The following is a 26,346-nucleotide window of genomic DNA, read 5'->3' on the forward strand; positions in this document are numbered from 1 at the left end:
ATGGGAAAATGTGAAAATAAAATAGGCTACCAAACAAAAGATTCCCACGGCGCAGAGGCCTACTCTCCTGTGGGCCAGTTTACCCCCAGGCAGGGGCGTTGCTAGGGGGGGGCTAAGGGGGCTATAGCCCCTGATCTTTTGGTTGTAGCCCCGGATAGAATCTCAGGAGCTACAGCCAAAAGACTAGCTAGCCCCCAGTCCCGACAGTTCCGACATCAGCTTAGCCCCGGGTCTTTTCCAGACCTAGCAACTCCCCTGCCCCGGGGCCTGCCCAAATCATGACTCAATGATTGCAGCTCTGAGGCTGACAGGAGGGACTCAATATTTTCATGTCTGGGGCAGATGGAAGTAGGCAGAGGTCCCTTGGTGCCCTGGGATAGAATTTCTCTGCCAGCGGAACGCCTGGGTACACGCCTGGCTCGTCGGGAGTAGATTCGCGCCATTAATGGATTGCCTCCCGCTCAGTCAGCTCCATTAATCAGTCGCAACAATCACCAGTTGTCAGAGCCGAGCTCCCGCCAATTACTCTCCATTCAAGGCGCCACTTCCGCGAGGGACTTTGTCAGGGAATCGAAGGCTGCCTCGGGGCCTCCCCCGGAGTAAGACACGCACCTGAGACAGCGTAGTCACAGTCGCAATCTGGGCACGGGATCTGTGCTTTCTCTTCAGAGAGACAAGAGAGCAAGTCATAACCAAGGAGCTCCCTGTGACCAGGACAAATGCGCCTGACTTTAGCTCCCCCATCTCGGTGGATCAGGGGTCTCCAAGTCCTTTTGAGAAGAAGCAAACCACTGTTTTTAGGCCATGCACACAAAATATTCTTTCATATAGTCCGGGCCATTTTAAGCACTTTTGGTACCCGGGTCAGGGACACCTGTGACCCCCCCCCCTGCACGGAACAAAAACAAATTAAGGGGCCTGGATATCTGGTCATGCCCTCCCCCCCATCGCGATCATCACTCATAGCTTGATATGCTGCCTCGCAAAATAAGCACAGGTTCTCCCTTTCAGTCCCATTGCCCTCTTTATTCTTGCTGTAATTGGAATGATAAGTAGCATTTCAAGGACAACATTAGCAGTCCGCGATAAGGGTACTTGTGTTGTAGCATCGACACAGGACACTTTTCATCACTAGCAGCCACAAGGAAGGTATTCTGGCCAAAGTATGAGTGCAGGACACAGATTATATGAAAACGGTGCATATAATCCAGAATAGACAACTCCGATTAGCCGCCTCACATAATGCAAAAGTGCTTAAGCATGGATACAGGAGACCAATTGGAAGCAAGAAGAAAGCTACACATATCATAGCATAGATAGTGAACGAAGATTAGAAGCTTCTAGGAAGGTGTCTAAGATTAAAAGGTCATATTTTTCAAGTAGTGTTACCATTGACGAGCAAAGAAACAAGTGGTTGTGGTGTGCACTATATAAATGCTCACTATTATTATAGGAGAAGGAACACTATAGCCATTGAAAGCAAGTGTGAGGCTTTTTTGAAGACCATACCCTGAGAAAGAAATCACTCTGAAGGGTGATATTTTTAAAAGGTTATAGGACTGATCATTCTAACAGATTAGGCAATATGAGATTAAATGAGATGAGGATCACGCATTGGTTAGGCAGTGATGCTGGGATTCAGGCCCATTCTGCAAATGCTGCCGTTTTCTTTTCCAATTCTTACCATGAACTAAGACAATGCAATTTAATAGAAGGGACGTGGAAAGTACACAAATCGCATAACCCAGCATGACAGTTTGAGCTTCATTGTCGCCATCATCAAGGGAAGTATTAAAGTACCAGCAGTCTAATTGATGTGATCTTAAAAGATTTTATCTTGGTTTCTCTTTTGTATTTTAAAGCTTTAAATATGCTAAAAACACAGGCTTGTGAAATTGATATTTATAAAAGTGCAGATAAACCATTGAATTGAACAAAAAAGCAAAACGCTTTTGTGTCAAATGAGCAGACCTTAAAATATGCTTGGCCGAGGCCTGCAATATCTGGTTGCCTTCTTCTCTGTAGAACCCCTCCCACTCAAATGGCCTTAAAAGTAAAGATCAATTAATGGGCTAAACAATGCCACCAGCATGTGAGAAGGCAAACCTTTTTTCACAGAAGACAGCACAGCACTGTCAGTGATATAAGATGATTTGTCCAGGATCACTGTATCATCTTCTAACAAAGCCAGGACACGAGAATGAATGCCTTGGTTTCACAGTCATGAATATAGTTACATAATCACCTCTCCAGACTAACACTTATGCTCATCATTAGGGATGGCTGCCTGGGTTTTACAACCACATGTCTGATGAAACCGGTTTCTGATTCCTAGACCGTTACCATACTGATGTTATTTTTAATTTTTTATATCTGGTGCAGTTACATTGCCGATGATAGCACCTGCTGTGCTACAAAACAAGGTACATATACATGCAAGTTTATCGACTTCTGACATAGGAAAGGCTGAGTTGGCATTTGCTGGAATTGGTTTTGTAATCTTGCATATAACACAGACATCTCTGCAAGGAGTGCTTAACACACTAAGCTATCTTCTGAACCATTGCAGGTCTCAGATGTATCAATATGAATTTCAACTTTGGCTGTTGCACATTATCACGAGGGTCCTATAGAAAGGTGAGAATGCTACAGGAGGTGTGCTATAGCGAATGCACAAACTATGTCTACTACAGTGAACAAAAAAAGCATTAGACGATGAATTAATCAAAGTAGAAAGTTCTCATCCACAAAAGACAGGCAATAGGTTTAACCTCAGCAGCATGCCATAAAATATCCCAACGTGTGCCATTTATGTTTGGACAACAATGGAAACTGACTTCAAAAGATCATGCAGCCTTGTGGGCCCCCCTCCAAGGTGGCCGCCCGGGACAGGTGCCCCTTTTGCCCTCCCATAGAGACCGCCCTGGTTGGCATTGCTCACACTGAGGCCCAGCCCCTCCTATCTAAAATTCTACAGAAACAAGAAGCAATCAAGCCCTTGTACCCCATTTGAGTGGCTGATATTCCAGGCATTTTATACTCACATCAAAAAACTTAAGCTGTCCGATTCAGTAGGTATGGTTTATGGTTACAAACGATTTAATGTTAGGCTGAGTATTTTGAACCATGATGTGAGCAGCAAGCCATGAGTCTGTTATGTATTTAGAGATCCACACTTATAATCCTTTTATCACAGACTTGTTTATCAAATATAGAGATCTTTGATCACTGTTATAATCCTGAACTGCTCTCTGATTTAATGCAAAGCATACCAGAACCATCATTGGTGCCATTTGTCCATTTCCCACTCTCATAGAGGTATTTTGAAGGAATATAATAAGTGTGTACTAGATTGTCCATCTTGAAATGATAACCTTCCATCAGAAAATAATTCATATGGTTAGTCTAGCATTGCCCCTGCAAGACAGAGCCCGTGGTCAGTGGGCCCTCCGACCCCCAGTGTGCCAGTATGGACAGTTTAATACTGCATTCAGGCAAGGCCTTCCCTAAGAGCAGGTGACAGAAAAACGATTTACTAGATTTGTAATTTTAATTGGTTATTTATAAAGGGCTTAATACCCAGAGGTTTCTAAGTGCGGACCGGGATCAAACCTGTCTTGCTCCACATCTCATGCATCCAAGGCGAGCGCGTTGCCCCTGAGCTATCCTCCCCGAGACGTTGTAAAGTACATGAAAACTAGCTTAATGTATGTAGCAATGATTTGATACTGACGGGGGGTTTTGTTGCATGACACAGAGGTGTTTTTTGGGAGTGATGTGTGCCAGTCCAGGGGTTTGGTGGGGGGGGGGAGTAGGGGTAAGAGGTGCATTCTAGTGTTTTGCCCTGGTCACCAAGTTGGCTAGAAACTGCCCTGGCTGTTGCTCATCTGCAGATGACACAGAGATCTGCCTGCCCCTCCTTGACATCAGGGCGTGAGGTTGTGAGTGGCTGGTTAAGGAGGGATGGTCTGAAGTTGAACGCTTCTAAAAACGGAGATTTCCCCTGTAAGAAAGTGACATGCCCTACCCAACCTGCGCCACCTCCCTTCTCCCTCAGAACTCTTCGGCTCTGCCCCAGCTATTTCCGAGAAAGTCAAGTCCCTGGCAGGCTGAGCTCAGAGTAAACTCCCTGTGCACAGACCAGGGTAGCCTCTGCAATCTCTGTCAGCTTCACAGAGTTCTTCCTGTCACCCCCGGAAGAACTTCACCCATCTGTGATGGTGGGGTCCCTTATCAACTAACTGGACTTTTAAAACCCTCCATATGTCGCCTTTGCAGCCTTTCAAATCCTATGAATGATAGAGTGTACAGAAGGCCACAGTCAGACGGGTAACTTGATTCAAGAAAACATAATCCATCAACCATCTCTGAGTCCCTCTTCACTGGCTGCCTGTTCCTTGCCATTTTGGTCTCTCCTTTGTGCACCCTCTTATTAAGAAACCCTCTGCCGACCCGTCCTGCTCAGCCAACTATCACCCAATCTCCATTACTCCCTTCCTGGGCAAACTGGTTCCATGTAATAATGTCCCCCGCAAAAATATCGCCATGCCGAAAAATGGCAGTTTTTGTGGGGACATTATTACATGGAACATGCGGGGGAAACCCCCGCAACCCCCAAACCTTTGTTTTGTCTTCATGGGGAGTGGGGGACACCCCCGCAACCCCCGCTGCCCCTGTCCCCATATATATGGTCACCCAAATAATATCGCCACGACTTTTTCCCGGCGATATTATTTACGGCGACCATATATATGGGGATAATATTACCTGATACCGGCAAACTCCTGGAAAAGCTGGCCATCTCCGAGCCTAATCTTCACACTGATTCTGTTGGCTGTCTAGGTGACCATCAGTCTGGCTTCAGAGCTGCCAGAAGCATGGAAACTGCTCTCCTGAACATCTGTGAAGACCTGCTCTCCAACCTTGATTCCAACACCCCCTGTGTCCTCATCTTACTTGATCTCTCTTCTGCCTTTGAGACGGTCAACCATGCCATCCTGCTCAATCGTCTCTGTGATAACCTTGGTATCACCGGTCAGGCCCTGGTGTGGCTGGCTTCTTTCCTCTCTGACCGACCCTCCCAGGTCCAGGTTCCTCTCCTCTATCTATATCTCTAGCTGTGGTGTCCCCCAGGGATCTGACCTCTCTCCCTGGCTGTTCAACCAATACCTGGCACTTCTTGCCCACCGCATTGCTGCTCTCTGCCACAACTTTCAGTGCTATGCGGATGACAACCAGCTCCTTTTCAGGCGACCCTCAGCCTTCTCCTCTCCTTCCCTCATCTCTGACTGTCTGTCAGCTATTCAGGAGTGGTGTGCAGCCAATGAGCTCTGCCTTAATGCCAGTAAGACTGAGATTCTCCTCATCGGCACACCCGCTCCCTCCTTCCCTGCAGCTCTCTGGCCTGCCTTTCTTGGCCCTCTTCCTGCTCCCACCCGCGAGGCAAAAAGCCTTGGGGTCATCTTCGACTCCACACTTTCCTTCTCTCCTCACATCTCTGACGTCTCTAAGAAGTCACACTACCAGCTGCACCTCCTCAGAGGTATTCTTCCTTTCCTCTCCTTCCCCCAGAAGCTCACGGTCTCCAGAGCTCTTGTTCTCTCTAGGATGGACTATTGCAACAGCCTCTTTCTAAATCTGCCCTCTGCAACTCATCCAGAACAGGACTACGAGACTTGTCCTTGGCCTCAAGCCCAGGGGTCGTATCTCTCCAGGACTGAAATTTCTGCACTGGCTCCCAGTGGCTGTGAGGATTAAGTTAAAAACTCTCTGCATTGTCCACAAGGCCTTCTGGGGCCTGGGACCTCAATACCTGCAACTCTCTCTTCCTAAATATCTTCCTTCTCGAGCTCTTCGCTCATCCGCCTCCAACTCCCTCAGGGTCAGTTGCTTCTCCAAGTGACAAGTTGGTGTTGGATCTCTTTCTTTGGCTGGGGCCTCCCCCTGGAACAGCCTCCCTGCCTCTCTGAAACTTGAGGAGAACCATCTACGGTTCCGGAAGCACCTCAAAACCTACCGCTTTGCTTCTGCTTTCTCTCCTCCTCTCCCCTGCTGAACTGCTGGCTGAAACTGCACTGGTTACCTGGCCACCCTCTGATCTTGGACGCCCAGGTTCCCTGCCAGTTACACACCCGCTCTGCCTCCCTGGCAACTCATGCACTTGGGGGCTGTTCTCTGTATCCCTACAGTCCCCTACCAGCACTTGACACCTGATGTCTGTACTTATCCTTGCACTTGCCAACAGCTGGTCCTACTTCTCTCATTGTTTTATTATTCTTTACCCCATGTACTGCACTGTACCCACCCCCCTCCCACTCCGCACTTTTCCTCTTCCCCCTACCCCTGCACTTGTGCGACATGATTGACACCTGGCTTAGTAGGATTGTTTCTCTGTCTTCCCTCTATTTCCCCTCCCTTGCAGCGTCACGCCTTGAAACACTTGTGTATATGCGCGTTATAAATGCCATATCATATCATATCAAATGCTATGCCTTTTTTTGGGCGCCTTAATGCCCTTGCAGCACTTTACCTGGCAGCCCAAATTCTTCCTGCCAGACCTTTGAGGTGCAAGGGAGAATTCCTGCTAGCAGCCTAGGGTGACCAGATTTTCAAAACAAAAAATTGGGACGGCCAACAACATAAAAGAGGGACTACCCCATCGCAGCCCACCAATTACCACCCCTCCCCCAACACGCCCCCACAACCACCCCCAACCATACTTCCAGCACTTGACTTCTTTCTATAAACTGTATATAATCTCATTTGTGCAGTTTTGTCTGTGAATCATGGCATGGTAATTCAAAACAAGCATTAGCTCTAATTGATATTACATGGCTTGCTGTACAACGATTTCCAAGCCAGTGTACCTGAGAGGTTGGGGGTTCGAGACAAACCTCCAACTTCAAAATTCTGAAAGTGTTGTGAAAAATAATTACGGTTTTAATTACCATAGCCCTCCAAACATGCAAACCCCGGACGGGGTTTCAAAAATTAAAAAACTCCCGGGACCCCGGGACAGAGGGTGATTTCCCCGGAGGACATCTGGTCACCCTATAGCAGCCCAACATGCCACACGCAAAGCAAGAGGAGAGAAAAGGTGCACCGCCAGGTCCCTACGCTCGAGAACGCCCTCCCACCAGAGACCCACCACGTTGCGGATTTGATGACCTCCAGGAAAATGGTGAAAGCCTGGCTTTTTAACTGGGTTTCCCTCAGTCGCATAACTCCCAACAAGACGTTGCCATTGTGCCTAGAAGCAATTAGGTCTGAGGTGCTGAGCGCTATAAAAATAAAAATCAAGTCCGAAACATAGATACAGAAAATGTGGCCTTTGACCTCTGAAAAGATTGAATGTGTGTCTCGGCTCGCGGGGGTGCATTTTAACACGATGTTTGAGCATTAACAAAAAATCTGATGCACCCAGGGAGTGCATACATTCTAGTGGATATAAAGGAATAGAGGCACGGGGTTAATAGCCTGCAAATTAACACAAGACAGTAGGCAGGGAGCTGAAACAGTAAACATCAACTGAAAAGCTATGAATCCTTCTTTGTTAGCAACGGGCTGATGTAGAGAAACTTTAGTAAAAAGGTAACGAGGTGATAAGAACACGTCTGCATACCCCGAAGGAGGAGAGTCCTGAAGGGCCGTAGCAAATGCAATTTTTAACACGCGCCCTGCTAAGCACACATTGAACGCCCCGAATGAAAGTAATACGTTGCTGCGTAGTAAGACTTCTGACTACAAATATGAGGGCAGTTGAATGGCCCCCCCTGGGGCTCGGGCCCCCTTCAACTGAAAAAGTTGAAAGGCCTTCACGCCTCCCCTGTCTATGCGGATATTGCTGACATTTGCTCCTTCTTGGTTTTAGGCTTTGTTGAAGAGACCTTTGCATCCCCTTGTGACAAAGCTACTATTAGGTAGAGCCGGCTAAAGGGATGTCATCAACCTATCCTTACCTATCCTTAAAATACAAAACTATTTCACTGCATTTTCTGAACATGAAATACATACATCCGTATGTGCCAATTAATTTGTGCAGGCACTAGGCAGCGATGCGTGGTATAAATCCCAGTGACAACATACGGTGTCGGTAAGCAGCAACAGGATGTGAGGAAACATACAAACACAATGCAAGAGTGCGGAGGAAGAGGAGAGAAGGGAGGAGGAAGAGGGGAAGGCAGGGAGAGAGCAGAGTTAGAGGCAGAGAGACAGAGGCGTGGCATGACGCGGCATTAGGCTGAGTAGTGTGGGCTCGCTTTGCTCCTCTTACCAGATCCCTACCTAAATAATAAATCACAGACCAATTGTGTTTATGGAAAAGTTGTAGGCCATAGGCATTTTATTTTCTTACAGAAAATACAACACAACAAAAATCAATACACTGCCATATGCTTTTGGGCACCTTGTGTCCAGTCCCGAAGTTGCCCAAGGCTCCTCCTGAGTCCTTGCTATCCCTGGGCCTTCGTTCCTGGGCACATGCCGCCTACGACATGCTTTGGACTGTGTACCGAAAGAGTACTCTGCGTTCCCCCTTCTGCCTGCTCCTTCTTTTTGGACTGTGTACTGAAAGAGTACCCGGCGTTCCGGCTCCTGCTTGCTCCCTTCTTCTTCCGTTATTCCTGTAGGGTGGGTTTGGGTGGCAAACGTTTTTCCTTCCCCTTATCCAGGCACTAAGAGCCTACCCGAGAGAGGTGAGCTCTTACCTGGTTTGTGCCACCTCTCCTTTTCCTGGCTTAGTTATGCACCCCCGGCCTTTTGTTCCTTCTTGGGGACGGCCGGTTTACCCCCCTGGCCCTTTGCTGTTATATTTCGCACCTTCCCAGGTGCTGCTTCCTGTCCTTTCCTGGGCTTTTGTTTCTTGTGGCGCCGTTCGGACGCCCCTCCCTACGCTTTCACCCCGTTTCCCCCCACCCCGCGCCTAAACTCCCAGACCGTCTATCGTCCCGCATTTCATGCGGCCGGGGGCCTGGGGCAGTGCCCGTGGCAGGGCAGAGCGTCTTGCCGAGCATGGCTGTGATAGAGCGTGCGCTGAATGCAAGGCCACGCAGGCAGTGGCTGGCCAGTTCCAGCGACTGCAGGCTTTTATATCTCGTGAAACACTTGGTAAGAAAGCACATTTCCAGCCAGGTTTCCATGGAAGCCGCTGTATATATATATATATATATATATATATATATATATAAATATATCTATATCTATATATATATAGATATATATATATATATATGTATGGAGATGCTTGGCTAAATAAACTACGGGAGCAGAGAGGGGCCACCTGGTGCCCAGAGCACGCCTTTCCCTCGTGACAGCGATGCTGCCCCGCTGCACGGTCTCTGCTCTGACTCTGAAACGCTCTAATGATCCTTACAGAGCTGCGCTGAAGGCGAGTACCATCATTCTTATTGTTGACAGTAAGAAGACTATTTATTCTGTCTTGCACGTGTACTCGTGTACACACGCGCTTCTGCTGGCCTTTGCTCCTGGTGCTACCCTGTGTTTTTGTCTGAGAACTGAACCATCTTTGAACTCTTGCACTTCCCTGAATCATTGCCCTCGGCACTTGCCCCCTTTTCCCTTTGCACTTAACTCATCTGGAATGTACCACTTCCTTTGCTCCCCCTTAGACTCCCCTACCCCACCTCCTTGAGGTGACATGAAATGATATCGAATTTATAACGTGCCTATACACAAGTGTTTCAAGGCGCTACAAGGCAAGGGAGGGGAAACAAACAGATGGAGGACAAAGACAACGATTTTACTAGGCCTAGTGACACTGAGATCTCGCAAGTGCAGGATGAGGGAAGGGAAAAGTGCCAGGGGCGGGGAGAGTGGGCAAGTGCCGGACTTGGGATGAAAAGAACAAGTAGTGCGGCCAGCAGATGGCAAGTGCAAGAGTTAAGTGCAGACAATAGGTGTCCAGTAAGTGCAGGTCAGGGGACTGTAGGGTTGCAGATACAGACCCAAGTGCTTGGGTTGCCAGGGGGCAGTGCGGGTGTGCAAGTGGGCGGGCAGCGACCGGGGCCCGAATTCAGAGTGTAACCAGGTGACCAGTGCAGAATCAGACAGGAGATCAGCAGGGGAGAGGAAGAGAGAAGGCAGAAGCACAGAGGAACGTCTTGCGATGATTCTAGAACCAGAGATGGTTCTGCTCAAAGTTCAGAGAGGCAAGGAGGCTGTTGCAGAGGGGACATGAAGTCAATGCTTTTGCATCGGGCGCCTTCCAAATGAACACTAAATCGCCTCTTTAACAACACTGTGTTTGTGAAAAAATAACGCACACAATCATAACTGAACACGAACAAAACCCTGGCAAATCACAAACGCGTTCTACGGTAAACAGGAAGTCAGACCTGCTGGCTTTCCCTGTGCTTGTCGCAGACGCAAGGGAGCTGTTCGCTGACGAGCATTGGGGCAAACCCTTGGGGCCAGCCAGGTGGGCTTGTCTATGTCTGTTCATGTTATGAAATGTGTCTTTCTCGAATCATTTGGGCGACGCTGTCTACTTTCATGTATGTTTCAGTGCAATTGATTTTCAAGTACCTTTAAAATGATGATGATAAAATAAGTTGACCCCCCCCCCAAATAAAAAGACTTCCTAGTACTGCAAACATGTCTGGGCTGAGGATGTGCCGCCCACCCACACACATAACAACATTGGCATAACCCCCTGCACCCTCCAACCACAGGCTTATTCATGTGTTGCCCTTTGTGCACGTCTAATTCAGAAGTTGTTCACTTGTGGTTCAGGGGTAGCGTGATGCACCCCCCTCCAAAAGGCAGGGTGAAGTTGATTCACAAAGTAGGGCGGCATGCCATAACCAGAACCACCGAATGGCATTGTGTTGGCTGGCTGGATCCAAAATACCCTGAAGGGATTCATGCATCTAGTTTTACCTGCGTTGATGTGAATGCTGCAAACAAAATGCACCAGCAAGCGCAACATTAAAAAAAAGTTACCATCAAAGTTGCCAGTTGGCTCCTTGCTCTGCCTTGGTACGTTCCGGAAGGCCTGTAGTTGGTGAAACCTGGCTAATGACAGCTTCCGCTGCTTTTGGCCCGGATCATGGAATTTTTTTCAGGGTTCACAGTGACTTTGCACTGCTGAAAAGTGACTTTGCACTGCCGACACAAAGCTTGATTCATGGAACCGTGCAAAATGTATTTTCAAATATCCAAATTCCCTTGGGCGAAGAAACCATCAAACCCGACTCAGTAGCTGAATGCACTTGCATGGTGTGACCATGGTCGGATTGACCCATCGGCCACTCGGCCCGTGGCTGGGCCAAAATCATTTTTTTGCGTTCAAGTCCCTGGGACTGGTTTCTGCCCACCACGCTTGGGCCAGTTTGCGAAATTGCGAATCGAGAATAATAAAAAAAAAAAAAGCACCGGCATGGAACTAGTCGCTACCATGCCGTTGCGGGTGCTTTTTTTTTTTAGTTGCCATCCCAACGAAGAAACATACCATAGCAACGTCTCACCCACTCTTCTTCACGTGACTTCTGACCGAGTCATGATTTTCCGGAGCAATGAAGCGGTTCCGAAGCAATTTGAGTGAGCGGGAAGGCTCTGGAGTGGCTGTCGGTGCAACTGTGCAACCGTGCAGACTCTGCCTGCCTTTGGCTCCAGCTGCCTGGAACACGGGGAGACTCTGGCTGCTAGGCTGCAAGAGCAGCGGGAATCGCGGGAAGGCTCTGGCTGCTTGCGTAGGACTCTGCATGCCTTGTAGGTAAGTTAAATTATCCTACTGCTGTAGGGGGAGGGTGGGGAAGTCAGATCTCCGTCTCACACAGCCCTATAGATAGATGGAGGACGCACACAACAGAAAACGGAATAAACAAAAGCACACTGTCTTAAGCATGAGTGCTTTCCTTTCATTGCCACTACTTTGGGAAGGGACATATTTTTGAGGGGTGAATGGAATACATGTTCGGAAGGTGGTTTTGGTGACAATGAATTAGTGTCAGGGTGATTGAGGGTGTGACCCAGCACCACAAATGCGTGTGAAGAAAGATTTAGGGGTAATTTGTGCTGGGATGACTTGATTGTTCACATGTTCATATGTAAATGAATATACCATAGAGCACTTGCTCACATAGACGATTTTGATTTCCATTGCTGCTGCTGGGAGAAGGGCAATGCTTTTATGAAGGTGTTCTGAAAAATGATGTGTAGGGTGGTGGTTAGGTTTATCAGGCAGTGGCATTAGTGGCAACTTGATTGGGTGTATGGCACAGCACGCCACATGTGTGCAGAGGAGAATGGAGGTCATGTTGCACTTAAACCAGCTCAAAATAAAGCATGAATAGGGCTGCTGAATTCAAAACTGTTAATATTGCTGGAAATATGGCATGTGCAATATGTATTTTCTGGATAAAAAGTGTATTTGGGAGCTGATGGTAAGTACTAATGTCTGCTGGCAAATTTTCATCTGGAATTTCTATTAATACCAAGTGGTACCTCGGTTGTATCATACTGTTGTCCCTGCAATGAGAATGAAATTGACAAGTCAGAGTTCCACTTCATCATGGACAAGTGAGAAAGCCACTGCTTCCTGGCTGTAGCAAATAACTGGGTTACCTTCCACGCCGGTAGTTTGACAAAGATCTTTGAGGCCTGTGCAATAACCCTTCCCCACTCTTTCACGTCCCATAACTGGCGGTCCAATTTTAGAGTAGAATAAGCTTCCATTTCGGACTATGTATTTTGCTGTTAGCAAGTTCCAGTAATAGCATGTTTTTTCTGCCATTGTCTCTGTTATGATCATCACAAGACATTCCATCTCATTGTCCTCGGGCACTTGACAAAACCCTTGTGCCTAAAAGCTTGTGTACAGTGTACAAATATTTGACCATAGCACATCAAGTGGCCATTGACTTCATTGTGCCACAATGAATGCTTTGTTGTAATGTGTCTATCTTTCCCATCTCCCTGGCATGCTATTCAGGATGTTTGTTTGCATGTATGAGGTAACAAGTCCACAGAGTATGGGATGTCCTGTGAGTGCGCTGCTTTCCCTATTTTGCCAACCTCTGAAGCCTGAAAAGTAGATGCACGCAGGCTTGACATTTGCACCAGACGTGCAGATGAACTTAACTGGTCTGTTGTTAAATCTCAGTTACCAGTTTAATTGTATCCACACTACAGAATAATTGATAATTTTATTATAGCCGATATGATAGCTCAGTGGGTTGAGTGCTTGCTGCTGAAATGTGTGTGTGATCTGCAGGTTGCAGTTTCCAGCAAGGCCATCTCAGCCTTTCATCCTTCTGAGTTCGATAAATGAGTACCAACAAAGGTTGGGTGATATTGTATGCATATTTGTTCTATAAAAAAAGAGCTTAAGAGTAAGTGCTATACAATAAGCATCGACTTGCAGCAGGTCCCAAAACCGCAGTCGGGGTGGTTGGTTAATGCCACTCCTGCGACTAGGAGCTGTGTACCCTGTCACAGAACTGTATTCATAGTTAAGTTATTTTTTGAGTTGTGTTGTAATGTAACAGACACATGAACCCTCCATAAGTAGCATTTACTGTAAAATCGTGAATTGACGCGATTCAGGGATGATGGTTTAAGGGCTACCTTTTTTGGGGTGAGGGGTTGGCCATTTGTTTTTAGGTGAGGGGTGGGCCACTTTTTTTGGGGTGTCCGGGCCTATTTCTTGTCCCAGTCCGACCCTGGGTGTGACCTAGGGCCTCTTTGAAAAACATCTCCAGGGCCACTTTTGGATCCCAGTCAATCCTTGAACGACAGGATGAGGAATACGGGCTTGGGGGTCACAGTTGCCATGTAGGGGGAAGCCCTAAAGCAAACACGCATTGGCAATGCCTACAGTTTGGGCTTTTGTGTAGGCTTGGGAAAGTCACTTGCCAGGCACTACCGTAGTGCCATTAACTGACCCTTGATGGTAGAAGGTGCAAAATGGTGCGGGTACTTGGGTGTATAATAGCAGTGCCTGGCAAAGGCATAATACTTATACACAAGCCGCAACTGTTAGCTTTGCCAATGCTTGTTTTTAACAGGCATTCAGTGAGGGACGCACATATTGCTTATAAATCGAGTTGGCTGAAGGCAGAGCGGGTAAGATATATTTTTTAATACACCCATTGCACGTTTACAGCTGCAATGGGCCTCATTCCAAGTTTGGCGGTAGCCTTGCTTGTAAAACCGGCAGGCTGCCGCCAAACTTGGAATTTTTTCCAGCACCCGCGAATGGGCAATTGCCCATTCGCGGGTGCTGGAATGCATTACTCCCCATTCCCATTTGAGTCCCATATGGCTCAATGGGAATTGGGAGGGCGGATGCACCGGCACCACTGAGAATGGTGCCGGTGCAGCCAACATGCTCTGCTCACGGGTGCCGGTACGGCCGCCAGGACAAACCTGGTGGCCGTAATGGCACCCGCAAGCAGAACTCGTAGTTTGCCGGTCCAGGAACTATGGTATCTGCAAGCTTACCGGTACTGTAGTTCCCAGACCGGCAATGACCCCCATTAGGTCTTAGAAGTCTGTTTTGAAAAAACGCTGGCAGGCACTTCGAGTGCAAATGTTGATGGTAAGGCTTGATTAAAGAGAGCTCAAAGAGTTCCAAGGGTGGTGGGATGCTTTGGGCAGGGAGAGGCAGGAACTAGGTGGGAATGGCCAGAGGGATTAGCCGGGCAAGGGCAGTCTATTGATGGGCAAATAACCAAAAAACACCTACAATCTTTGTGTCCCTCCTCATATGCCATTTCTACCTATCTGTACTCTAATGCGATAGTTTTGGCTTGTAGGTAGCACAAGCACCACCTAATAGTCCCCAGAAAAGGGAGAAGCACATGCGGAAACCACCCTCTTTCGTCAACTGAGAAGTGAAGAGATGGGCCACCAGAACTAATGCGCCTCGCAGCGCGACACGTAGAGAATGGAGCACAGCAGGAACAATGCCAGTCCTCACCCCTATACCACGTGGGTACCAGGAGGTTATCTTACCGGGCACAATCATCAGTGATTTACCTTAGCCATGCATGTGGCCTCACCCAAATGGTTCACTTTTGTGAATACTGCAATCTCTGAATTCCATATAATCCGGCATCCTCTGTGCTCCCTGGAGATGCGCAATTGTTTGTGACCATGTTTAATATTTTTAGATGAAAGCAACTTCCAAGACCTGCTTTTCCGTACACATCAGCGCTGGTCAATTGGCCGGCTCTTGCTAGGTCCGAGATCCGGCATTAGGTGCCTCCCCGGATTTCGGGAACCGGCCTGCCTCAGCCCTGACAAGGCTTTACTGAGACCCCAGCTTTGTCGAGAGATGCTGAGAGCTCAGTGGTCTAATCTGCTCTGCGCTCCTTTTCCCAGCTGTCATTCGGTGTTTGCAGGTTATATTTGCCTAGCCTGTTTTTTTTCTTCTGGCCTGAAAGGGTCACTACGGAAATCAATGGGCCATGACTGTCACTGAGGTGGGCGCCATCACTGTTAAAAGCAGGCATTCTTCATGCTGGGCACACTATTGTTTTCCAACTGTACACTTTCATAGACAAAAAAGTCATTTTCTAACTAAACAATGCTGGTTAAACTTGCATTCACAAGATTTTTTAAAAATGTGTTTCTTTTTTTGTTGGACTGCCACACAAATACCCTGTAATTTGTGTGCCCCTTCCTTTGTGTTTTATCACAGGTTATATTTATAAAGATGTGATATGCCTGTCAAACTGCTCAAAAATAAATGCTTCTGTTGGGGTGACTGTAGTTATTAGGAAATTCAACAGAGGGTTCATGGGTGTCAACATTTGATTTTAACTGCAGGGGCATAAATACCCCCACCTCCACCTTGAAAATAAGCAGGCGAGCAGCCCAACCCATCCCCTGGCCAAACACATTTTATAGCACTTGTTGTTTTTATTATAAGGAATTGCAAAAAGTCAAACGATTAACAGTTTTTGGTATATAACATCTCAGAAACAGTCTCGCAACCTGCTGAGCTACCCTGCTAGCCTTCTACCATACAGTGTGCCTATGGATCCCTTAATGTACTAAAAATCACTGCATTACCAACAGTGCTTTGTGTGCACCACTGCCATGTAAGTGATTTAAAGTGAAATTGGTGTCCAGTGTTGAGTTTGGAAAGAAGCAGCATGAAAGAAATTGCACCATTTTTAGACTATTATTTTGAACATTTCCTTTGAGCAGGGCTCACTGCCAGCTCAGCCCCCTCAGAGCTCTGCCTCCCCTCCAAACTCCACCAACACCCAGACCCTTGTGTTATTCCCCTTTCCATTTTTTCCATTTCCACCACTGGTACTCAAAACATGGCTATTCAACAAATTCGAGCTTGATGCCCCCTCCCTCCCCCCTCTTGGTCACCTAGGACAGAAAATAACAGGCAGCCTGGTGAACAGCACTCATTACCGCACCGCACCCACGGGTACTGATCGCCAGATCACTACTGCACGGCCACCAGCCCTATGATGTAATGCTATGAAATGTCCTGTGATTGATTATACATATAAGCTTCATGATGTCATACTGTGAAATGCACTGTGATTTATTCTAAATATAAGCAGGATGTCTGTAACTACACTGTGATACCCCCGGGTTTGGGCGTACAACAAATGCAATAAATAAATAAACCTCGTTACACTTGCACATTTATTGCGCTCATTCTTAAATGCGGTACTTGGGCAGGAGCCTGGCCATTGGCGTTTTTATGACTCGTCTTCGCGACTGCGGCTGAACAAGAGATAGATGGTCACAGAACACCCTTCCAGCTTTGCACAGTCTATACCCCATTCCTGGCTTTACCCCTGCCCTCTGCAGACTCACCGGTGCCATCGGGTGTAGAGCGGACATATGTGGGCAGCATTTTGAGGGTAGAGCGGGTCTGGCCCTCCTTTCTCAGCCCACGGTCCATGTTCTCCAGCATCACATCCCGGACCTTCTCCAGCGTCTCGTGGGACAAAATGAGCGGCTGCAGGAGGCGCTGGACCTGCGGAGAGAAAACTTGGTTTTAGCCACATGGGGATGACTCGCAGGAGGGTTCTAGTCACAGGTATTCTCTGTGATACGGTGACCATATTGCACGCAAGAATGTAAATGTGTTTGTGTATATGTGTGGTCTCTCTGGGGCTGTTGCAGAAAGGCGTGGCTTTTCAAATGTCAGACAGGCGAATAACTTCTTAAGTTGAACTGCGGAATACATTTCCCAAACATCCGAAGATACACATTTTGCAGACCCCTGCCTTGCAACCTGTGGTATGATATATAAAAGACTATATCACGTGCCATGTGACACATTTGTAACACCATATATTGTGAGGAATTCGACCATCCGCAAGGTGGGTGTGCTCTTTTTTTTGTGGAATTTTAAATGAAAGTGAATGGTGGTAGATAAACCTCTGAAAAATGTGTGGAGCTAATCTGCAAACATTTTCCTATGCTCACTGCACGACATACACATAGACTCCTGTAACCGGCGCAGTCTCCCCTGTCATATTTAGTTGGGATACGACAGCCGGGAGTACACCATGTCATGTCAGAAGTGGGAGGGCCAATTCTCCGCCCTGCCATGGCCGGCATAATTAACTAACAAAGGATCCATGGATCCACCCAGTCCTTTTGTTGAGCCCTGTAGCTGGTGGCAACATTTGCATACTAATCAGCGTTTAATTCAAACGGTCCATATGGGGCCTGGCTGTAGAGGCTAACAAAGGAGACAGGAAACCCCAAAAACACTTTTGCTAGGTTCCACAGACCACACATGACCCGGTAGGTCTCTGATACATCTCATTTAATTAGGATCATTAGAGCAGCCCCAACCTCTTCAGCACGGCAAACAGTTATTATAATTCAAAGCCTAACATTATTCCTGACCCAGCATGGTTCTCATTCCATACTGGAATGCTGATACATCCTTATTGATTGCATTGTCAATAAATGCACAACATAGCAGAACTATCTACATTCCCAATGTAACTATGTACACACATGCCCACTCCCACCTATGGCTGCTGGGCCATCCTATTGATAGCCTAACGTAAAACATGAAACTTTAAAGAAACATAACATGTGCATGTTTGAATACATACAACACACCTCCTTGAAACTTTAAGCATAACAGGATCATCAAACCCTGTCGTTATCATCATTAGCTTCATTACGTTTAACAATTGCCCCTCTCGCTTTACTCCATTTCTCTCCATTAGTCAGTAGAATAGTGTTTCCTAAAACCTTCACCCCTTCAAAGGAGTAGAATATTTTGTAACTCCTTTATCCAGCCTCCTACCTTTTTTAACCTTAACCTTCACCTTCATACACTACTTCAACACACATTCCTTCACACAATTCTTCTCATCGTATCTCTCTTTTGCCCTCTTTTCGAGCATCCAGAATCCTGTGTTGCAGTGCTCCCACTTGTACTTTCTCCCAAACACCTGCAAATGTCTTCATCTAACCCGGATGCAACCTTGAATTAAATACCCTTTTTGTTAATGCTTCAAACGGGGGAAACCCCCGTTACCTTCTGTGGAGCAATCCTGTATTGCATTACCTGCTCCATCACCGCACATGCACATTCCCAATATCCACTAGATGCGATGGCAATCCTAATTGCATCCATCAGTGTTCTGTTGAACCTTTCCATGGTGGCATTACCCTTAGGGTAGTACAAAGCTGTCGTGGAATGTCCAATGCCATTATCCTCCAAAAATTCCTCCTTCTCTCTCCCCACAAACTGGCGACCATTGTCCGACACTATTTTCCTGGGGAATCCCTCTGTCCAGAACACAGATTCCAAGAAATTTATAATCCGGCGAGAACTAACGTCTCTCACAATGCACACCTCTACCAAATAACAAATCTATCAGCATGATTAGATATGCATTCTGGGTTCCCCAGACAGATATGGCACCCAAAATATCCATGGCCACCACATCCCAGACTGAACTAGGAGCCTCAACAATCCTCATGGGAGGCACTCTCGTATTTAACACCTTATCACTGTCCTTACCAACCTCACATTCCTTCAAAAACATCTCAATATCATGATCCATACCAAGCCGTCAAAAATCTTGATGTATGAGTCCCTTCATCTTTCTAACACCAAAATGTCCCTCAAGGGCAATCCCCAATACAATATTATTTATGCCGTCTGGCACAGCCATACGCTCTCCCTGAGACAGTAATCCCTTTTCCACACTCAATTCTTGTCTCACCTTCCAGGATCCCTTTAGCTGTTCATCAATTGCATCCTTTGGCCACCTTCCCTGAATAAACTTTTTCACCATTTTGTTGGTAAAATACAGTCACCTTTCTTGACAACTTTACAGTTAGAAAAGACGTCATCTTCCTCCTCACATCTCATACAACTATCTTCCTCTATGGGACTGCAAGATAAGGCATCAGCTTTAACATTTAGCTCACCTTTCCCATGCCTCCCTTCCATGTCCAGACCCTGCATAGAGGAAATCCACCTGACAATCCTCCTTGAAATTCCTACCAACCCCATCCTGTTAAAGATGCCCACCAATGGCTTATGATCCGTTACCACAACAAATTATCTTCCCCAAACAAATTGGCAGAATTTCTCTATTATCCACACACAAGCTAAGGCTTCCCTCTCAACGACTGTGTACCGCCTGTGATGAATCAACTTCTGGGGCACCAGTGGTCCAGGGATGAATATCAGTTTCTAAACCATCAATCGACCGACACACCTCTAGTACACCAGAAGAGATCTGAACAGATTGGAGCACAAGTCAATTATAAACATCCTTGTCCAATTTTGGTAACGTGGACGAAATAGCAGGCTTATCTCTGCAAGGACGTGGATCGTTGGTTAGTTGCAACATAACAAAAATACAATTCTTACCACATGATAAAAGGGACTGTGCAAGTAAAGTTTGTATAAATATATCTACTTTATTATTATCACAACACACAGGGCCTCATTCCGAGTATGGCGGTAAGGGATAGCGGCCACCGCTAACGAGAGCGGTGGCGGTAATCCCTTACCGCCATACTCCGAGTTCCCTTTGCGCCATGGAGGTTTTAACACCTGCTTTTAGCAGGTGCTAAAAACCATGGCGCTAAGGGACCTTGATGTTAATTACGCCACCGTAATTTACGGTGGCGTAATTAACGCCTTCCCCACTCCCATTATGCCCTATGGGGCAAGAATGGGAATGGGGAAGGGTAAATGGGGATTGGGGAATTACCGCCCCGCCAACCTTGGAATGGGGCGGTAATTCCGCCATCCACCAAGGCGCTGCCGGTCCGGGTACGGCGTCAACCAAGGCGTTAATAGCGCCATTGGTTAGCGCCGTACTCGGAATGAGGCCCACAGTTCTAGTACACTACGAAATACAACCCACCCTGTAAAGGAATGCAGAGGACATTTTCAAAGAAGAAAAAGAGACAACTCTGGATACTGGCAGGTGGGTAGTCAGTATAGTAACTAATCGTTATAGTTCAGCCCTCTTAAAAAAAACTCCCTCTTAAGTATAGCCCAGCAGGTAATTACCATACTGTAATTGGACTCATTTGTCTGCCATGGTTCTGCAGAATGGGAAGGTCTCTGGACTTTAGGTCTCCATTGAGGGCAGCCACACCCTCTTCACCCACCAATATAGCTTAATACTGGATGGCTGTGGCATGGCATCCTTCTCCTTAGCTGATGCAGATCTCTTTTTCCACTTGTCTCTATTGACTTATTAGTGGCCTTTGGGATCACACAACGGTGGGGACAGTGGTCTCTGATCATTTCCAGTTGATTGAGGGCAGTGCGTCAGGTTGGATCCATGCTTATCCGTGGGTATGGTTTGAATGTGGTATGAAAGTAAGCATGGGTTTTATGAAGATAAAGTGAAAGGTTTTTACGGACTAAGCTGCTTGGCTCTATGATAGAGGTAAGCACCTTGAAGATCCAGGTTAAGAAACGGATTTTGTAGAATGTTAAATGGTCAAAAGATACATGAGATTAAATGTACACAGCGATAATGTATGGCAATGTTGTAGATATTGTGATTTGGTATACTACTTGAACAACCCTCCGTAATAATGGAGTTGTGAAAAAAAAGAAAAAAAAGATAAAAAGATAAAAAGTTTTTTTATTGTTGAAATATGAAAAATAAATAACTATTTTTGATAATACGTGGTGCAGTCAATGAGAATTTAATGGTTACTAATCCCATATAGTAAGGTGCAATCTTTGATGGACTTGGGGAAGCAAGGGACCGAGTGAACATTGTGTATTGTTTAAAAGTTCTGTTTTTAGAGGGCTGTTCACTATTGGTCGTAGAAAATATTACCTCTAGTCTCTCTGAGTTAATTGTGTGTATCCGTGGTGCCCCACATGGCTCCCAATTGTTTCAGCTTCTCTTCCACAGTTGTATTTCGCTTTTCCAGGGATGTCAAGGGATTTTGACGTCTGTTTTCACTCCTAGGTTGAGGACATCCAGACTAATGACATGGACTTCTTTTCCATAGAGTGCCAGGGTCGCAGGCAGGTAGATGCCTCAATGTGATGGTGCGACTTGAAGTGGAATGGCTGCAAGATGGAAGTCATCTTTATGGACATCAAGCAAGTGCTTCAGCTTCCAGCCCTTAATGCCTCTTCAAGGTCATCAAAAATGTTAAGTACCATGACATTCTGTGTGACCGAAACAGGACCTCTATGAAACACTTGACCAACATTAGAGACTATATATCCTCGGTGGACTATAAACCGCAAACCATCATCAACAAAAGCCTTTCCGGGGCACACACCCTCCCCAACATCCATCAGAAGAAAGAGGAAGGAAATAGCTGCTGCTTGAAGACAGTCTCCTCTGCTGGCACCAGAGCTACAGGAAACTGAATTGAATCATTTAGAATGATTTCATCACACTATGCAACTGTGTGACTTGGGAAAGGGGAAGCTATTGTGGCCCAACTGGGGACATTTTAACTTGCTTAATTACAGAACGTTTTTTAAAAAGATTGTCACCGATCAATGCACCCTTGGCTGGCAATTTTGTATCAGTTGATGGGCAATTTTGTGTTGGCATTTGCAGCCATAAACTTGTGCAAGCATTTCAATCGCACTACTGACTAGTTCAAAAAAGATATTTTCTGTCATTCAGTGCAAACTTTATTTCGGCAAACATGCCATAAAAGCAATCGAATAGGTTTAAAAATAGGCAATACAATACAAATTAAAAGAACAATAAATACAAATACTAATAAAAGATGCACATTGCGACACATTAACATTTCTTTCTAAAATGCGTAGCGGTCTGACAATCTAAATGATTCAACGTTCACTCTAATCACAATTCATTCAGTCATGAGTGATTTACGCCAGACTTGGACTCTCGTTGGCGCAAAGTCAATCTCATAGCAAGATACTTCAACAGTGGATCTAATGCATCGATATGAACGTTCTCAACCCTTTCACCATTAATAACTAGACAGATTTTCCTGGAGTGGGAGGGACTTTAGCTTTTTTTTGCTATCATAGTTTGAATTTTAGTTGTATTGAATTCAAGTCCTTTTCATTGACACATCTGGATGAACTCATCGCCCAGTTTCTTCAAGCCACTTATGGAAACATTGCCCCCACTGCTCAAAGTATACTAAAAACTAACAAAAAGAATAACTTAACCACCTTCCTCAAGGTCAGGCCTTAGAAACATTGACATCACTGTCCAGAGTATCCTGATAAGCTAATACATTAGGATCCACCTTCCTCAAGGTCGGCCCTTAGAAACATTGCCCCAACTGGTCAAAGTATCCTGAAAAACGAATACAAATAATAACTTAAGATCCACCATCCTCAAGGTCAGGCCTTAGACACATTGCCCCACTGCTCAAAGTATACTGAGAAACCAACATAAATAATAACTTAAGGACCCCCATCCTCAAGGTCTGGCCTCACAAACAATTCCCCCACTATTCAGAATGTCCTGATAAACTAACAAACATAATAACATAGGAACCACCTTCCTGAAGGCCAGGCCTTAGAAACCCTGCCCCCCACTGCTCAAAGTATCCTGAAAAACAAACAAAAATAATAATTTAAGAACCAGCTTCCTCAAGGTCAGGCCTTAGAAACATTGCCCCTACTGTTCCGAATATCCTGATAAACTAATAACTTAGGGACCACCTTCCTCAAGGCCGGGCCTTAGAAATACTGCCCCCACCGGTCAAAATATCCTGAAAAACTAACAAAAATAATAACTTGGGAACCACCTTCCTCAAGGTCAGGTCTTAGAAACATTGCCCCTACTGTTCCGAATATCCTGATAAACTAATAACTTAGGAGCTACCTTCCTCAAGGTCAGGCCTTGGACACATTGCCCCCACCGGTCAAAGTATCCTGAAAAATAAACAAAAAGAATAACACATTGTGTATAGGCGCTATATAAATAAACTATCATATCATAACTTAAGGACCCCCTTCCTCAAGGTCAGGACTTACAAACATTTCCCCCACTATTCAGAATGTCCTGATAAACTAACAAACATAATAACATAGGAACCACCTCCCTCAAGGTCATACCTTAGAGACATTGCCTCCACTGTTCAGAATATCCTGATAGACTAATAACTTAAGATCCACCTTTCTGTCATGATTCCTGCCCCTCATGTCCCCAGCCCTCCAAGATGTCATGCTGGAGCCAGCCCACGATCACCTACGGTGCCCTCAATGGCCTCTCCATCCCTCCAAAGACCCACTTGGAGTCAGACTTGGTGCTTGTGGCACCAGACTCACTCACTCGCATAGGGGCAAGATGGATGCCCCACATAGTTCGGTTCCCAGAACTGCATGTGCAGTCTAGTCTTTTTGGTGTGGTTCAGCCCAGAGACAGCTGGGATACCCAGAGACTATTTAAGCCACGCCCAGGCTGAGAAACATGCTTTGCGTTTTCTGCACCTGCAGCGTGACACTCACCGTGTTCGGATCGGTCTCCAGTAGGCCTGCAACTTTCTTCTGCGCTCAGCTCCTGCAAGAACAAGAACACCGTTAGGAACAGCCTTACCTTGCGGCGCTTCTGCCTATCATTCATCGCTCCTTCTGTTCTGCAGGCATCTTCGGCGGTGTCATTCCCACCCCGGCACGCCGCTTCCTAAGGAAAAGAGAAAAGAACAGAAAAAAGGCATTGTAAGCATTCAGCAAATCTTCGCTTATTTTTAAAGACTGTACGAGCTTAAAACGCTTAATTGAATCCCAGCCGCTCTGGGGGAACTCTGTCTCCGGAACTTTTCATCCATCTACAAGAGGGAAAAGACACTCCAGGTTAGCATGGAAAAATCCAGAGGCGCCGCATACCGCGCTTACTCACCGCATTTCTTCTTCATAACCGGCATCCATGCTGAAAACATCGCAGCACCTAAAAGATACAGAAAAAGAACTCAGTTCAATACAAATACGAAAGGGTCACATCGCGCATCGCGCTCTCACTCACCTTCAGCGCTATTCATCTCAGCAGCACGTCGCCATCCCCGGACGCCGGCCATCATCGAAGGAAGGAAAGGAACGAAGTTAGAGAACTGTTCAAAAGACTCATTATACTTACCTGTCGGACTCTTGCTAGTGGAGTAACTAGGCAGCAATGAGCCCGCATCAATCAACGTGCCCCCGTGCTGAAAGCAGGACGGAGAGCACACTTTCCAAGAAAACAAGGTGAGCTGTGGATCAAAGGGAAGGGTTGGACCCCGGGGAAGAAGCGGTCCAAGCACAGAGACAATAGGGAGTTAAACTCTACCAATCCTGTGTTTCAGGCCCAGTCTCCAGTCGAGTAGACTCCAGGGAAGGGTTTGAGGTCGTAAGAGGTCAGAACAGGCTGAGTGACGTCCCCGTGGATACCAGGTGAGCGTTACACTTCCTCAAGGTCAGGCCTTAGAAACATTTGTTATGTTATGTTATGATCACTTGTAGCATGCACGTTTGCCAATGGCATCTTGGTACGAGGAGCGGCATGGAAGCAAAGCTTAGAAGAGTAGGCTTTTCAAAATAGGCCTGAAGGCTAGATGGTTTTCAGTGCACATAAGAACCATTGCCCCCACTATTCAGAATATCCTGATAAACTAATAATTTAAGAGCCACCTTCCTCAAGGTCAGGCATTAGAAACATTGCCTCCACTGTTCAGAATATCCTGATAAACTAATAACTTAGGGACCAGCTTCCTCAAGGCTGGGCCTTAGAAACACTGCCCCCACTGGTCAAAGTATTCTGTAAAACTAACATAAATAATAACTTTGTAACCACCTCCCTCAAGTGATACACATAAACCACTCCAACACCCTCTAGCACATAGCATCACTAATGACACACATCCCGGCAGACACTATGACTACAGGAACACCCCAACTGCACTCTTTGGTGTCCTTTTATTCAAAAAACTAAATTGCCCTTGAGGAATCATGAATGTTTGTACTTAAGTGCAAAAAGTCTTCTGCATGCAATTCGCATCATTTCCAAAACAGAGTGGAAATATAAGAGCACAAAGCTGACACATTTTTTTACTCTTCACTTTTTCGACTCAGTTTGGGAAAAAGTGCAAAGGCCTCCCACATTTGGCAGTTTCTGGAGCCATTTACAATGGATTTCTATGGAATCAGGCTGCTTTCATAAAATGGTAAAGTGGAGGCCGATTCCTTAGGAATCCATTGCTGCACTACCAGCATGAAAATCTCTTTCTGGCTGTAATGCTTTCAGATTTGCAAAATGGATCGTAACACAAGCAGACATTTAAATTCTGCTTCGCCTTACCTAGCCACATTTGAAATCCAATAAATTCCCCCAACTTGGCACACATGTTGGGAAAAGTGGCAGTAGCCATTAACAGCACTTTCCCTGCCATTTATTACCAATGCCAGTGTGTGAGGAATTTGACCATCCGCACAGGGATTGTGTGTTCATATTATTTTTTGGTAATAAAAATGAATGATGGGAGATCAAACTCCGAAAATGTGTAAGGTCATTCTGCAGACATTTTCCCTGCTCACCGCATGAAACATATAGTCATGTGTACTCCAGGAGGACACAACCTACAGGCACCGGCCTCCCCTGTCAAGTTCAGCTGGAATGTGACAGCACGGGTACATCAAAGCATCTCAAGAAGGGGGAAGGCACACACCTTCCTTCGGCCATGGGCAGCTTAATTAAAATATCAAAGGCCCCATGGATCTGCCTCCCTACTGTCTAGTTCATCTGGTGGCAGTGCATACTTATGAGAAATAATTATGGCCAAACTGCGAAGGGGCTTGGTCGCAGGACAGACAAGAGGAAGGCAGAACTAACATCTCTTTGGTATGCAATGCCTCAACTTAAAACTAGTTCTCACCCCTCGGTAGGAAAGAGAGTGAATGGCATGTCTGGATCC

At 46.2% G+C, this 26,346-nt stretch overlaps 1 protein-coding gene across 2 annotated transcripts in view; it reads right to left on the reverse strand.

Moving 5' to 3' along the window:
• The window catches only part of HK3 (hexokinase 3), a 418,595-nt gene that overhangs the window by 310,201 nt on the left and 82,048 nt on the right, over positions 1-26,346 (reverse strand). For both annotated transcript variants that reach the window (XM_069651486.1, XM_069651485.1), the window contains one exon: positions 16,807-16,969. In XM_069651486.1, the coding sequence (XP_069507587.1) occupies positions 16,807-16,969 (163 nt within the window). The remainder of the gene's footprint in view (positions 1-16,806; positions 16,970-26,346) is intronic.

This window comes from Ambystoma mexicanum, chromosome 3p, assembly GCF_040938575.1.
Source record: "Ambystoma mexicanum isolate Mex_15411 chromosome 3p, UKY_AmexF1_1, whole genome shotgun sequence".
In the NCBI taxonomy this organism is placed as follows: domain Eukaryota; kingdom Metazoa; phylum Chordata; class Amphibia; order Caudata; family Ambystomatidae; genus Ambystoma; species Ambystoma mexicanum.